This window comes from Carettochelys insculpta, chromosome 27 (assembly GCF_033958435.1).
Source record: "Carettochelys insculpta isolate YL-2023 chromosome 27, ASM3395843v1, whole genome shotgun sequence".
Taxonomy (NCBI): domain Eukaryota; kingdom Metazoa; phylum Chordata; order Testudines; family Carettochelyidae; genus Carettochelys; species Carettochelys insculpta.
This window is the reverse complement of record NC_134163.1, coordinates 2,250,108-2,263,342: the sequence shown is the minus strand read 5'-3', so window position 1 is coordinate 2,263,342 and position 13,235 is coordinate 2,250,108. Positions and strand designations below refer to the sequence as shown.

The 13,235-nt window shown below is 52.2% G+C and overlaps 1 protein-coding gene across 2 annotated transcripts in view; it reads right to left on the bottom strand.

Moving 5' to 3' along the window:
• Positions 1-3,875: 3,875 nt before the first annotated feature.
• The window catches only part of ADAMTS10 (ADAM metallopeptidase with thrombospondin type 1 motif 10), a 149,214-nt gene continuing 139,854 nt past the window's right edge, over positions 3,876-13,235 (bottom strand). For both annotated transcript variants that reach the window (XM_074978344.1, XM_074978345.1), the window contains exon 25: positions 3,876-12,777. In XM_074978344.1, coding sequence (XP_074834445.1) covers positions 12,668-12,777 — 110 coding nt within the window. In that variant the 3' untranslated portion in view covers positions 3,876-12,667. The remainder of the gene's footprint in view (positions 12,778-13,235) is intronic.

Sequence of the window (13,235 nt, the reverse complement as noted above, 5' to 3'; positions counted from 1 at the left end):
GACCCAGGTACTATTGTGCTGCACCCCTCTACCTAGGGCGTTAGTAGTAGCCTGCCCGAGCTGGGGCTTCTGAAATGCCTGCTGGGGCTGGTCACAAGCCCCTCAGTGAGGAGCAGAGCACAGGACACATTGTGAGGAACTGGAGGCTACGCAGCTGCTCAGCCAGCTCGAACCTTGGCCTGTCAATGCTACAGGTGCAAGCCATAGCTTCTCAAGCTAACCAGCTGGGCTGTAGTCACTGCCGTGTGCCGTTGGATGCTCCGGAAATGGTACCATTGCCTGTGTTTGCAGTACTGACCAAGGAGGAACTTGGGATCTCTGCTCAGGGAAATCTAGATGCGACATGTCCCAGTCGCATCGTTGGTTCGCTGCAGCTTTAGGCATTTCCCAGGCTTACGTCATGCAGCAGAACTTGGCGCCCAAACGCGCTCTGGTCAGAATGTTCAGACTCCCCTCCTGCTGCACATAGCCACCCTAACGTGCAGGCAGCCTGACTTGCAGAGGTGCTGAGTGCCCGCTAGCTGGAGTAGGCTGGTGGCTGGGAACCAGCAAACCTGACTGCTTATTTCTGAGCAGCTTCAAAAGACTCCTTAAGGAAATGAGGCCTGGGGGGAAGTCAGTGGGGAAAGGGCATCCAACCATGGGTTTAGGAGTGCAGCTGTTAGCCCCCAGGTTTGAACATTTTGGGTTGTGTGGGCCCTGGCTAGCTCCTTTTTGTGGCTGGGATCATCACTCCTGAGGGAAAATTAGTAGCATTTAACAAAGAAAATGCCCAGCCATGGGAAGAGCTGGATTGTACAGGGGATCAACCCCTCCCCCACCCCCCACCACTGCTGGCCTAGCTCCAGAGGTGCATGGAGTCCCTGAGAAGCATCAGGGTTTATCTCAGGAGGATCTTATCTCTCTGAAAGTGAGGTGGTCATGAGAGCGAAGTGTAGGTTGGATATTAGAAAAAACTATTCCACCAGAGAGTGGTGAAGAGGTGGATGAGGCTTTTTTCCCTAAACAACTAACAAAATCCCCCAAAGCGCAGGATTTGGTGGTAATGGGGGACTTTCACTATCCAGACATATGTTGGGAAACTAACACAGCAAGGCACAGACTATCCAATAAATTCTCGGACTGCATTGAAGACAATTTTATATTTCAGAAGGTGGAAAATGCTCTTAGGGGAAAAGCTGTTTTAGATTTGGTTTTAACGAAGAGAGAGAGGAACGGTGAGATTTTGAAGGTGGAAGGCAGCCTACGAGAAAGTGACCATGAAATCATAGCGTTCACTATTCTAAGGAGCGGTAGAAGGGAGAACAGCAAAATAGAGACAACGAATTTCAGGAAGGCAGATTTTGGTAAACTCAGAGAGCTTGTAGATAAGGTCCCATGGGAAGCAAGACTGAGGCTGCACCTACACTACGAGATGAAATCAAATTTATTAATATCTAGTTTGTAACTGGAATTTATAAATTTGAATTTGACCATCCTCAGCTCCCCACGTGCTCCTCACAAAATCAACTTATTGCTGCCACACTCAACTGGCAAACATCAACTGTTGCATTGTGGGAACCTATGCCAGAATTCCCTCATCCCCGTATGAGTACGCCCGCTGGTCGTTGACATCATCTTCCCACACTGCATTTTCCTAATTCCCCTGCTGAGTTAAACAAACGTCCATTTTTCCTGCCAGAAGGAAGGAAAAGTAGGGCATTCCCAGAGACGGCGAAGTTAACAGAAATCGCTTTCTCCTGTAACTGAATTATCAAGGATTTCATAAAAATATGCAAGTGCGTATCTTCTCAGCTAGCCAGCCGCTGCCTGTCCCCCCTCCCGCCCTGGGACTGCAGCCGACTCCTGAAAATAACACATGTCGGTGTCAGGCTTTGCCATTAGATTTGAAAGAGTGGAAACCATGACGAAGTGGCAAGAAGAAACCCAGCCTTCTGTCGGGCCATCTGGCCGTGGTGTGTGGTGGCTTGATTTTTGTTTCTGTCCTGGTTCACAGCTAGGTTAGACTTGGGGAAGTGTTGTGCACTCGTGCAAAAGGACACACAGTGACAGGTTCCTAGTCCGGACGTGGTGCCTGGCTGAGGTGATTTAGGTACACCTAGAAGACAGAGGAAGGGCGATAGTGACAGCTATTGCACCCCCCTGGTCCAGCCCTGAAGCAGCTCAGGGTTGATCCTGGCTGCAGGGGGCAGAGGCAAAGGTAATGTTGCCCGGGCTGGGGATATGCAGAGTTGTCATTAAAGCTCCAGTTCCTGGAATTGTTCCGGTTTGTTGGAATCTCCATGTTGGCTTCCGAATAAAAGGTTCCAGCCCTCATGGCACCAGAAACTCTGGGGAGCGAGAGAGCAAATCGAAAGCTCCCTGCGATGGAGTGAACTGTGCCCCGGAGCGAGGTGGCAGAGGGACCCTCCGAGGAGCCAGGGAAGCAGCCAAACAGGGCCGGGAAGGCCCTACAGGAGGAGCTGCAGAAGAGAGGAGCAGTTCCTAGCTGCATGGAGCTCCAGGAGGGCGCCCTGGGCGAGTGGCTGACTGTGGGCAGCTCAGTGTGATGAGCTCATGGCCGACAAGGACAGAGCACTGAGGGAAGGGCAGAGATGGCCCACGGGAGCAGAGCAGCAGTGGAAGGCCCACAGTACACAGCTTGTATTTACAGGGTCTCTGGGCTGAAGCCCAGAGTAGGTGGTGGGACAGGGTCCCCTCCACAACCCCCTCATTAGCCACTGGGCGAACTGGCTTGGACACTGAGGCATCCCAGAGGGGGAAATTGGACTACAATGACCCAGTCAAAGGTCTGGAACCAGCAGGGCTCTGGGAGGGCGAAGACACTGTCTCCAGGAAGGAAGCAGAGCGGGAACAAACCCAGCTACGACAGTGGGCCCCAAGACAGGCGCTGTTGGACTTGTGCCATGGAAGGGGTTTGTTTTATTGCACACCCAGAGTGTGGGTGACTCGGCTGGAGAGCCGCATCACGGAAGAGCCTCCTACACAAAGTGCAGGCTCCCACACTGGGCTGGGGGCACACACGAGGTGAGTGCATGATTCACGACTTTTCATGCATCGCCAGAGTTGGCCACCTGGTATCTTTAGAAGCCTCGTGAAGCTGAGCTCACCTGGCAACTTTCTCATAGACTCAGTGTCTCTCCTCTGGCCGCTGACTCCTGCCCATGGGCTGGCCTGGCTGCTTTCAGCACATCTCCCCAGTCTAGCCAGGTGAGGTCCAAGTAAAACCCTCCCTGCCTGCCCCTCACTGTGACATCCTGGCTCATCCTTCTGGGTCGCGGTGTATGTGTATGGTGCAGGGCCAGGCATCTGTTACAGAGGTGGGTTTGACACTCCTGGGGGGCGAAGCCACCAGACAAGCCTGCCAGGCGCAGCTGGCTGGGTGCAGGGATAAGACAGGAGAGGGAGGGAGGGCAGGCAAGTCATTCTGCAGGAGGGAGGAGACAAGGCAGATGGGAATGACACCAGTCCTCCCATCAGGCCCCCCGGACTTAGCAGTACCCCTCTTCTTCTGCGCCTTGAAGCCTCCAGAGCTGGTCTTGTCTCAGCTGCTACAGATCCCAGGGATGGGAGGAAGGTCTCAAGTCTACATCCCCACCGTCACAGTAAATCTCTTGCCTGGGAGCTATGGGGGAGCCACACCAGGGCCGTGGGGAGGACAGGGATAGCCAGGCATGGAGTCCTTCATGAATCAAAAGCACTTACTGCTCCCCAGGTTTGGAGGGCAGGGGGAAAAGGCGCCACTGCATGACAGGTCAGTCTGCGGGTGGGCGGGCTGGAAGGGGCTGCACACCCAGCACAGGACACTGGGCCATCCAGGCAGATGGGCAGGGGACAAGCTGGTAAAGGACACTCGGACCAGAAGTTGCCCGGGATGGAAGCTACTCCTTTATTATACTGCATGCCGTTATTTTGTGTCTTCTTCTCAGTTAGTATTTTAAACATGTTTTGTTATAATATATTTATATAAAATGGTAAAATACCCTCCTCCACCCCCCTGGAGTAAGCGTCAGAATGGAACATTCCACCAGGAAGGAAGACAAATTAAAGCCCATGCACCAGCCCATCAGGAGCCCCGCCCCGCAGCACTCAAGAGGCTATGATTGGCTGGTGGATGGATGATGCGGTAGCAGGTATATTAAGAGCTGGAGACGCTGGGCAGGGTCGAGAGGTATGTTGTGTGGGAGGAGAGAAGTGTTCCTTGTGCCTGCGCTGGACAGGTGATCTGCAAACCACAAATCCCAGGCTTGGGCCTTTGCTTCATTATGATGTAGAAAAATCTGTTTTTTTTGTTAAGTGAAGTGACTCACCATGGTGCAGTACCTGTTGCTCTTCGAGAAGTGTCCCGTGGGTGCTCCACACCAGATGCTGGGTTCATGCTGGCGTCACAGAATGGAGAACTTTCTACAGCCCATCTCAGCCGGGACACAGAGCGCGGCTGCCGTCCCTCACCATTCAGGCTCTTTTTGTGACGCGCATGGTCCAGCTCCCACCAGTTTCTCAGAACCGCCCTGGAATCTGAAAGGCGTGAAGAGAGACTCCGGCGTGGAGAGGAGGGCGGGTTGGGGAGCACTCACAGGGACACATCTTGAAGTACAACAGTTACTGCTACAAGGTGAGTAACTTCACATTCTTCTTTGCGCGGTCCCCGTGGGTGCTCCCCATCAGGTGGCTGCAGCAGTACGCCTGTAATGGAAGGAGGGCAGGAGTCATGGTTTGTCACCAGATGCTAGCACAAGACGCTCTCCCGGTCCATCAGTGTTGTATTGCAGAGCGTTTCGCTAGCATAGGGGGACGACGAGGTAGCTTCTCTGCACATGTCGTGTACTGGGACACCATGAAGAAAAGCCACTCATGCCGCCATGGTCCTTGTGGAGTGTGCCCGTGCTGGTGCTTGGAGGGGTATTCCCTTGGCGGAGTAGCCTGGTACTATACATGAAGTTTCGAATTTTGCTACTCGTTGGGCTGACAAAGGCTGACCCCTAGACCGTTCAGTGAGAGAAACAAAGTCTGTCACAGTCTTTCAGAATGATTTAGTTCTGTTAATACAAAAGGGCAACACCCTCCGGACACCCAGCATGTGCAGCGATGCTTGTCGAGGAGAGGCGTGCGGCTTAGGGTAGAATGAAGATAATGTGGTAGGCTCATTTAGATGAAATTCCGAGCACACTTTAGGGATGGAGGTTGGATGGAGTCTGAGAATAACCCCATCTTTGTTAAAAATACTATAAGAAGGCACATCCATGAGGGCCAAGAGCTCACTGACTCTGCAGGCTGAAGTGATGGCCAGGAGAAAATCCACCTTCATTGCCATGATTTGTTAAGGTACCATTACTAATGGTTCAAATGGAGGTGTCATGAGAGCATTAAGCACTAGGTCTAAATGCCACTGAGGGGGAGCTGGACAATGGGGAGGGTGCAAGGTATCCAGGTTTTTGAAGAACCTTTAGTTGTGAAGTGTGCAAAAACAGAATCCCTCAATGGGTCGACGGAAGTCACTAATGGCCACAAGGTGCACCGAGTGATGCCAGCCCTGAGTACCTTAAGTGCAAAATGTAGTCCAGAATTAAGTGTGGGTCCAGATCTCAAGCAGAGCACCATGAAGCGAACCTACATGGAGAGGTAGGTGGCACAGATATTATCCCACCGACTTTGTATCAGCACCTCTTTAACCTGGTTGGAACAAACATCTTTGGACGGACTGAGCCAACTAGTAACCACACTGTGAGGTGAAGGGTTTGTATTTGAGGACGAAGCAGGGATCCCTGGTTCTGAGATAGGAGGTTGGGCTGTGCTGGGGGCAGGTATGGCGACATGCGTTGCAGTAGTTAAAACCAGTGCTGGTGAGCGTATGCGGGTGCTACCGATATGACCGTGGCCCTGTCCGCTTGTATTTTGTGCAGCACCTTGGGGATGAGCACCATGGGAGGGAAGGCGTAAAACAGGGCTCCCTCCCATGTGATGAGAAAAGCATCGCCCAATGATTTGGCTCCCACTCTGCCCCTCGAGCCATAGTGATGACATTTCTTGTTGCAAGTGGTGAACAGATCTACAAGGGGAGTGCTGCCATGATTGAAGAGGTGATGGAGGACTTGGTCATGGAGCTCCCACTTGTGATCTGGAGCAAAGTGTCTGCTGAGTGAATCCACTATGCCAGGTAAGTAAGATACCACAAGTATGGTGTTGTGAATGCACCAATTCCACAGTCAGATGGCCTCGGCACATAGGGATTGTGAACATGCCCCGCCCTGGCAATTGATGTTGTACATTGTAGCAATGTTGTCAGTAAGTACTTTGACTGTAGTATTGGAAATGTGCTCGCGAAAATGGTGACAGGCATTGAGAACTGCCCGGAGCTCCAATAGATTGATGTGTAACAGAACCTCAGATGGTGACCAATGACTTTGAACTGACCTCGTACCCATGTGGGTGCCACAGCCCAGAACAGAAGCATTCCTAATTATATGCACTGCAGGTTGCTGAGGTTGAAAGAGTACCCCTGCCAGCAGGTTCCATCGTTTGGTCCACCATGTGAGGGACAGATGGACTTAAAGGAAGGTGAACCGACCTGTGCAAAGTGTTCTTTGTGCGGTTGTACATGGAGCTCATCCAGTGTTGAAAGTTACAAACCTGAAGTCTGGCATGCTGCACCGCCTATGTGGTGGCTGCCATGTGACCCATTAGCTTTAAGCACAGTGCCAGTTGGACTGTGGGACTGGTGGTGATGGACTGTATCAAGTTGTAAATTGCCTGAAATCTTTCTAGGGGCAGGTACACCCTGGAGGAGGGAGCATGGAGCCTGGCCTCTATGAACTCTAGGTTCTGTGCAGGAGTGAGCGTCAATTTTTGGTTGTTGATGAAAAGACCGAGATGATTGAACGTACTCTCAATGATGGCAGCCATATTGGCCGTCTCTGTTTGTGAGTTCCCTTGATTACGTAGTCATCAAGGTATGGAAAAATGATGATCCCTTGTCAACAAAGATAGGCAGTGACCATTGCCAGGATTTTGGAAAACACCCTGGGTGTGGTGGATGGACCAAAGGGCAGTACTTGTTATTGGAAATGTTCCGTACCCATTGTAAAGCAGAGGAACCGCCTGTGTGCCAGATGGACAGTCACATGGAAGTATGCGTCCTGAAGGTTGAGGGCAGCAAACCAGTGATTATGCTCCAGTGCTTGTATGAGGGAGGTGAGTGTTACCATCTTGAACTGTCATTTTTGTAAATATCAGTTCAGGCCCTGTAGGTCTAGTATTGGTCTCCATCCACCAGCTCTTTTCCGCATGAGAAAGTAACGGGAGTAAAATCCTTTTCCCTCAGTTTTGTGTGGTACCCTCTCCATGGCTCCAATGAGAAGGAGGTGGTTGACTTCCTTGTGGAGCAGTGTCTCATGAGAGCAGTTCCTGAAAAGGGATGTGGTAGGTGGGGCGGTAGGTGGGATGAAGAAGGGTATAGAGTAGCCTGACTGGATTAGTTCTAGAACCTACTCGGTGATGATGGAGGCCGATTCGTGGAAAAAGGGCCTCCAATGATGGTGGAATATGTGGGTGACAGGGCAGTCCAAGATGGGTGGATCCGCTAGTTTGGTGTCCTCAATAGAACTGTCAGACCTGCTGCCTTGTGGCTTGGTGAGGTTGGGCTCGATTGTTGTGTTGATGTTTAGGTGGACGCTGGCATGAACGTGGCTGGTGGGACAGGCGTTGTTGCCGTTGGTAAAAAGGCTGCCTTGGGAATGGGTAATCGAAGTGCCTATAGTGTGGGTTGAACCTGTGTCATTGCTAGGGAGGTGCGTAGTGTTGTGCGCGAGTGCGTGCTTGAGTACAAGACTGAATCAGTCCTTCCAGCACACAGCTTTAGCCTATCAAACGGAAGGTCCTCCAGCTTAGATTGGAGCGCTTGTGGCGCTCCAGCTGAACCTAAATAGGAGGCACATTGTGTAACCACAGCCGTTGCAGTAGCTCGTGCAGCAGTATTGGCTATATCTGAAGTGATTTGGATGGCAGCTCTAGCTGATGTGTAACCCTCCTGTATGATGGATTTTAAAATAGGACACTTTGATTCAGGTAAATAATTCATTAAAGGTGCTAATTTAGAATAGTGGTCGAAGTCATGATTGGAGAGATGTGCCCAGTAGTTGGCAATACACAGTAGGAGTGGCAGAAAAATAAACCTTCCTGCCAAAGATGTTAAGCCTCTTTGCGTCTTTATCTGGCATAGGTGTTTTAAAGTGTGGTGCCTTCTATCTGTGGTGACCAGCATCAACCACAAGTGAATTAGGTTGTGGATGAGTAAATAAAAACTCGATCCCCTTAGGAGGAACAAAGTACTGCATATTCATACAGTTGTTGGAAGGTGGTGTGGAAGCCAGGGTTTGCCAGCTGTCCTTGGCAGCCTCCGGTATGGCCTCGTCTAGAGGTATGGCAACTTTGGAGCTTTGGATAGGTGTTAGGTTTTTGAGGAGACAATGCCTCTTTTGCTCCACCTCAGCTATTTTAACTCTTGGCTGAGGGCAACCTGCCTGAATAATTCATTGAATTGCTTGGTCTCATCAGGAGGAGAAACGTCTCCTGGAATGACTGCCTCCTCTAGTGAAGATGATGACTGGTCCATTGGGAACAAAGCAATCATCACAGGGATCACCACTGTCTGACACTTGTCCCTCCTCTGGTTCAGAGAATTGCTGAAGGGGAGAATGCCGGTGGGTCAAGGATGAAGGGGGAGGAGTAAGTGAACTCCAAGAAGAGACAGAGGCACAGTGTGTGTCTTCTTTGAAGGGTGCATCTTGCTGGTAAGATGAATAATACAGTGAATGGGAATGAGGATGGTGACGGTAATGCTACAACCTGGGAGGAGATGGATACAGTTGGTACTGTGATGATGTGTAGCAGACTTTTGAAGACAGATATGGGGAATGGAGAGAATCCCAGTGGCCATAGAAAGGTGCAAGAGAAAGAGAAGTGGAGAATTGCCGATGGTGATAAGTAACAGAGTGATAGCCTATCGCCTAAGACATTATTACTTTAGTCTTTAAAGTACTACTGGACTCGTGATGGTAAGTGTGGGATCTTGCAGGACTTAAAAAGGGGGAACACCATCTTTGATATGGAGAATAGTGTGACCTGTCCCGAGGCAGTGAGAATGACTCCCTTTGTGGTGATAATGAGGGTGCTGAAGAGAGCGCAGGGGAAGACTGCCATGCTTAGGTTTTGCAGGAGCCTTTGGCGGTTTCCTGTGAGGAGATGCAGCCACTCTGGGCCTCAGTTCAATCGGCGTGGACTGTCCTGGCATCGGGTCTCTCGGTGTTGTTCTCAGTACTGACTCCACGGGCACTGGCCTGATTGTTGATCCTTTAATGTTGATCTCAGCACCGAATCCTGTGGTGCTGGACCCCTAGGATTGTCGTCTGTTGTCACCTACTCTGTTGGTGCCGTCCTTTGGTGCTGAATTCTTGGATGGTTTGTCTTTCAGTGCTGTGCCCTGGGGCCAGTGCTGTGGTCTGCAGTGTTAAGGACCATCGTGGCACAGGTATTTGAGCTGGTGCTCTGCGTGCTGAGGGTGCTGGTTTGAGCTGATGCTCTGCGTTTCGAGGCCACCCGTGCCAATACTGATTTTGGTGCAGACAGTTCTGGTGACCGTGCTGTGGTTGATTTCTGTGCTGCTTTTGTAGATATGGATGGTTCCAAGCCCTTTTTGTGGGACTTGTCCACAGCTTCAAACCCCCTTTGTGGGAGGGTCACTAACGAGCTGGCTGGAGACACCTAGGTTTTCTTTGCTGAGGTCTCTGAGGTGGTAGACGCTCACCTTTTATGTGATTGCACCTCTGGAGAAGCCACAGCCTAAGACAAGGAAGGCTGGAGGGATCTGTCCAAAAGCAGCATACCAAGCTGCCTTTCTTGGCAGTGGCAGGCTCTTGCTGTTAGTTTCAAACAGTACACGCATTTCTCTGCTGAGGCATCTGATGCACGAGGCATGGCCATCTGACACTGGCATTGCCTTGCAGCATGGTTCGCACTTTTTGAATCCTGGAGAGCCAGACACCTTGATAAAACAGTGGGAACTAAACAATTAAAAGTCAACAGCAGCCTGCTTTCTCACTCTTGCCACCCTGCCCCTCTCCCCCGGCTTTTTTGTAAACATGCAGACTTGGAGCTGAAAAGGTATTTAACAAGGAGACCCAAGACCTTAACCAAAACTTTTTTTTTTTTAAACAGGAACAAGAACTATTAACTGGACCCAAACTATGTACAAGAAAGCTTGGAGAGAATCTCACTCTAACACACTCCATGAGGAGAAGAGAGAACATTCCGTCTGCAGCCTGGGGCAACTGAAGAGGAACCAGCAGGAGCTGGACTGCACTTGTAAGACAAAGATCGGGAATGGCAAGGGATGGCAGCTGTGCATACGCGGTCTGGCTGACTATGGCTCTAGAAAATTCTGTGTTCTGTGGTGCTGGGACAAGCCTAGCACCTGATGTGCAGCACCCACAGGGATAACTCGAAGAAGAATCCATGTTCTGTTCACACTGGAAGCTCAGGTCTTGTTTAGCCCTGTTTTCCTGGAAGACTCTCTGGTGAGCTGGGGACAACTGTAAGCCTATGATACCCAAGGCTGGTGAGGCAGCGGAACCTCACCAGGCTTGATGCAGAGGAGTTTCAAGTGTGCCCTCCTCTTGTGGGTGCTCTTGGGAGGAGCTGGAAACGTGGGTTGGGAGCACTTGCAGGCTCGAATGAATCTTGAAAGGGAAAAGCTTTGCTTTCTGCTGCCAAGTAGGGCCTTATGGGCAGGGCATTGGGTCCAAAGCCCCAAGTTCTGTTCTTGGCTCTGTTAAGTGCCCTTGGCCAAATCACTTCTTTCCTTTGTTTCCACTTCCAACGTCTTTTTGGCTTGTCTGTTTAGCGGGGAAGCTTAGCTGTCTCTCATTATGGCTACGTCTACACTAGCACACTACGTCGAAGTAGCCTATTTTGAAGTAAGAACATCGAAATAGGCTACTTCAAAGCGTATCGGCTACACATCCTCCGGGGCTGGTGCCGTCAACATTCAACGTTGAAGTAGCGACAGAGAACGTCAAAAGGAGCTGCCCCGGAAGGAAATGCAGAGCGTCCACACGCAAAAGTGCTCCCCGTCGAAGTAAGGGGCCAGCAAAGCCTGTGGACAGGGTCACAGGCTGGACTAGCCCTTCTGGGGCAACAGCAAGCTGCTCCCTTAAAGGGCCGCTCCCAGACACATGGCCTGCACAGCACAAGGTCTGCAGAGCCGACAACCAGTTGCAGACCCTGTGCACACAGCATGGACCCCCAGCTGCAGCAGCAGCAACCAGAAGCCTTGGGCTAAGGGCTGCTGCACACGGCGACCACTGAGCCCCACAGGGGTCGGACAGAGTGTCTCTCAACCCCTCTGCTGATGGCCGTCATGGAGGACCCTGCTATTTCGTTGTAGCAGGATGCGGATCGTCTACACATGCCCTACTTCGATGTTGAAGGCTGAAGTAGGGCACTCTTCCCATCTTCGCATAGGAATAGCGATTTCGACGTCTCGCCGCCTAACATTGATTTCAACGTCAAAATAGCGCATGGTGCGTGTAGACGCGACGCGTGCTATTTCGATGTTGTTCCGGCTGCTTGGAAGTAGCTGGCTAGTGTAGACGCACTCTGAGTGTATGTGCAGCACCTACCACTGCAGGGCCCTTACATCAGCTACAGCTTCTGGGTACATCTATGTGCTACAAATCATAATAAAGGCTTCAGAAAACCAACACCTGTAACAGCCGGAATTAAATCTCTTCCCCTCCAAAATTCATTCATTTCCCTCTCCTGGGGATGACCACTCTCCAGCAGGTTCTCCAGTCATCCACAGAGACTTCCCAGGGACACAAGACTTGAACAACCCAGACAACCCCTGCCCTCCCACCACAGCTGCCTTGCCTCATCCATCATAAAGAAGCCCAGTGGCACAAGCCCAGGATTGTACTCAGTAGGTTGGGGCTCTGCCCAGCTGCAAGCTTCCTGTTTCTTGATCTTCCTGTGTTCCCTGGACTCTCGCTGGCAGAGGGCAGGACGGACTGCTCCATCCACACAGTCCCCCCCCGGCCCAAGGTGTGCTACCCAGCACAGCAGTAGCCACTGAGCACGCTCGGTCCCCCAGAAGAGGACAGCAGTGCTGCTTGAGAGATAGGGCACAGAGCGAGGTGAGGGCAGACCAGAGCACGCTGGCTGGCTATGAAGAACCACCCTGCCTCCCCAGGGTGGCAGGCAGGGCCATTGGCACCATCTGGAGGCGGTTGGCTGGTGCCCGCAGGTCCCAGCTGCGCCACCAAATAAATAACAAACGTCAGAATTTCAAGTAATGTCCTTGTAGCTGCGCTCTCCCCAGCTCTGCCCTCTGCTGGCAGGTGACTAGCTCCACGTGGCTGCTGCAGAGACCTCCCCACTCCTTGTGCGTTGTGCTGCCTGGCTCCGGCGCGGCACACGCATTGGCAGTGGTTTCACTGAGGCTCCCACCACTGGGGTTCCTGTGGGGTAGGGGGGTGTCGCTGGCTCCCGCCAGAAGCACGACCGGTGTTTTGCTTGAATCCCTTGGAGACCCCGGGGGTGGGGGGTGGAGGGGAACGGCTGCCCTCGGGCATTGCTTTCGCCTTCCAGTTTCCCTATGGGGTGCCTCGCTCTGCTAGCGGCCCTGGCACGTTTTACAGCACATCTGTCGGAAGTAGCTCCGGCTGCAGAACTTGAACTTCAGCACCAGGGGGCAGTAGGCGACCTTGTTCACATCCTTGCATTCTGGAAGGAGCCCAGAGGAAGTGGGTTAGGGACCCCGCTATGCACACATAGGCGGGGCAGAGAATGGGCTCAGGGCACCCACGGAGTGGAACTCCCCGCAACTCTGAGACAGTTTCATTGTCCAGGGCCCAGCCAAGGAGCAAGAGGGGTGAAGCCTCAGCACAAGGGATGGGCAATGGACTGAGCCTCAGGTGGTGTCTTGTACAGCGAGGTCAAGGCCTCTCCTCTGGAGGGTCCCACAGGCTCAACTGGACACCCAGTACATGCAGGAGCCCCCCACTCCACTAGGTGACGGGCTCAGCAGTGACCCAGAAGGGAGAGTGCCCCTTGCTGAGACCCCACAGCGCCGAGCAGGGATAGGAGGGTTGCCCCCGAGGGGAGATTTTGACCTGTGCTGCTAGCAGTGGACAGGACTTCTCTGTGCTGCTACCTCCCCCGTGTCTGCACGGCCCAGCCAG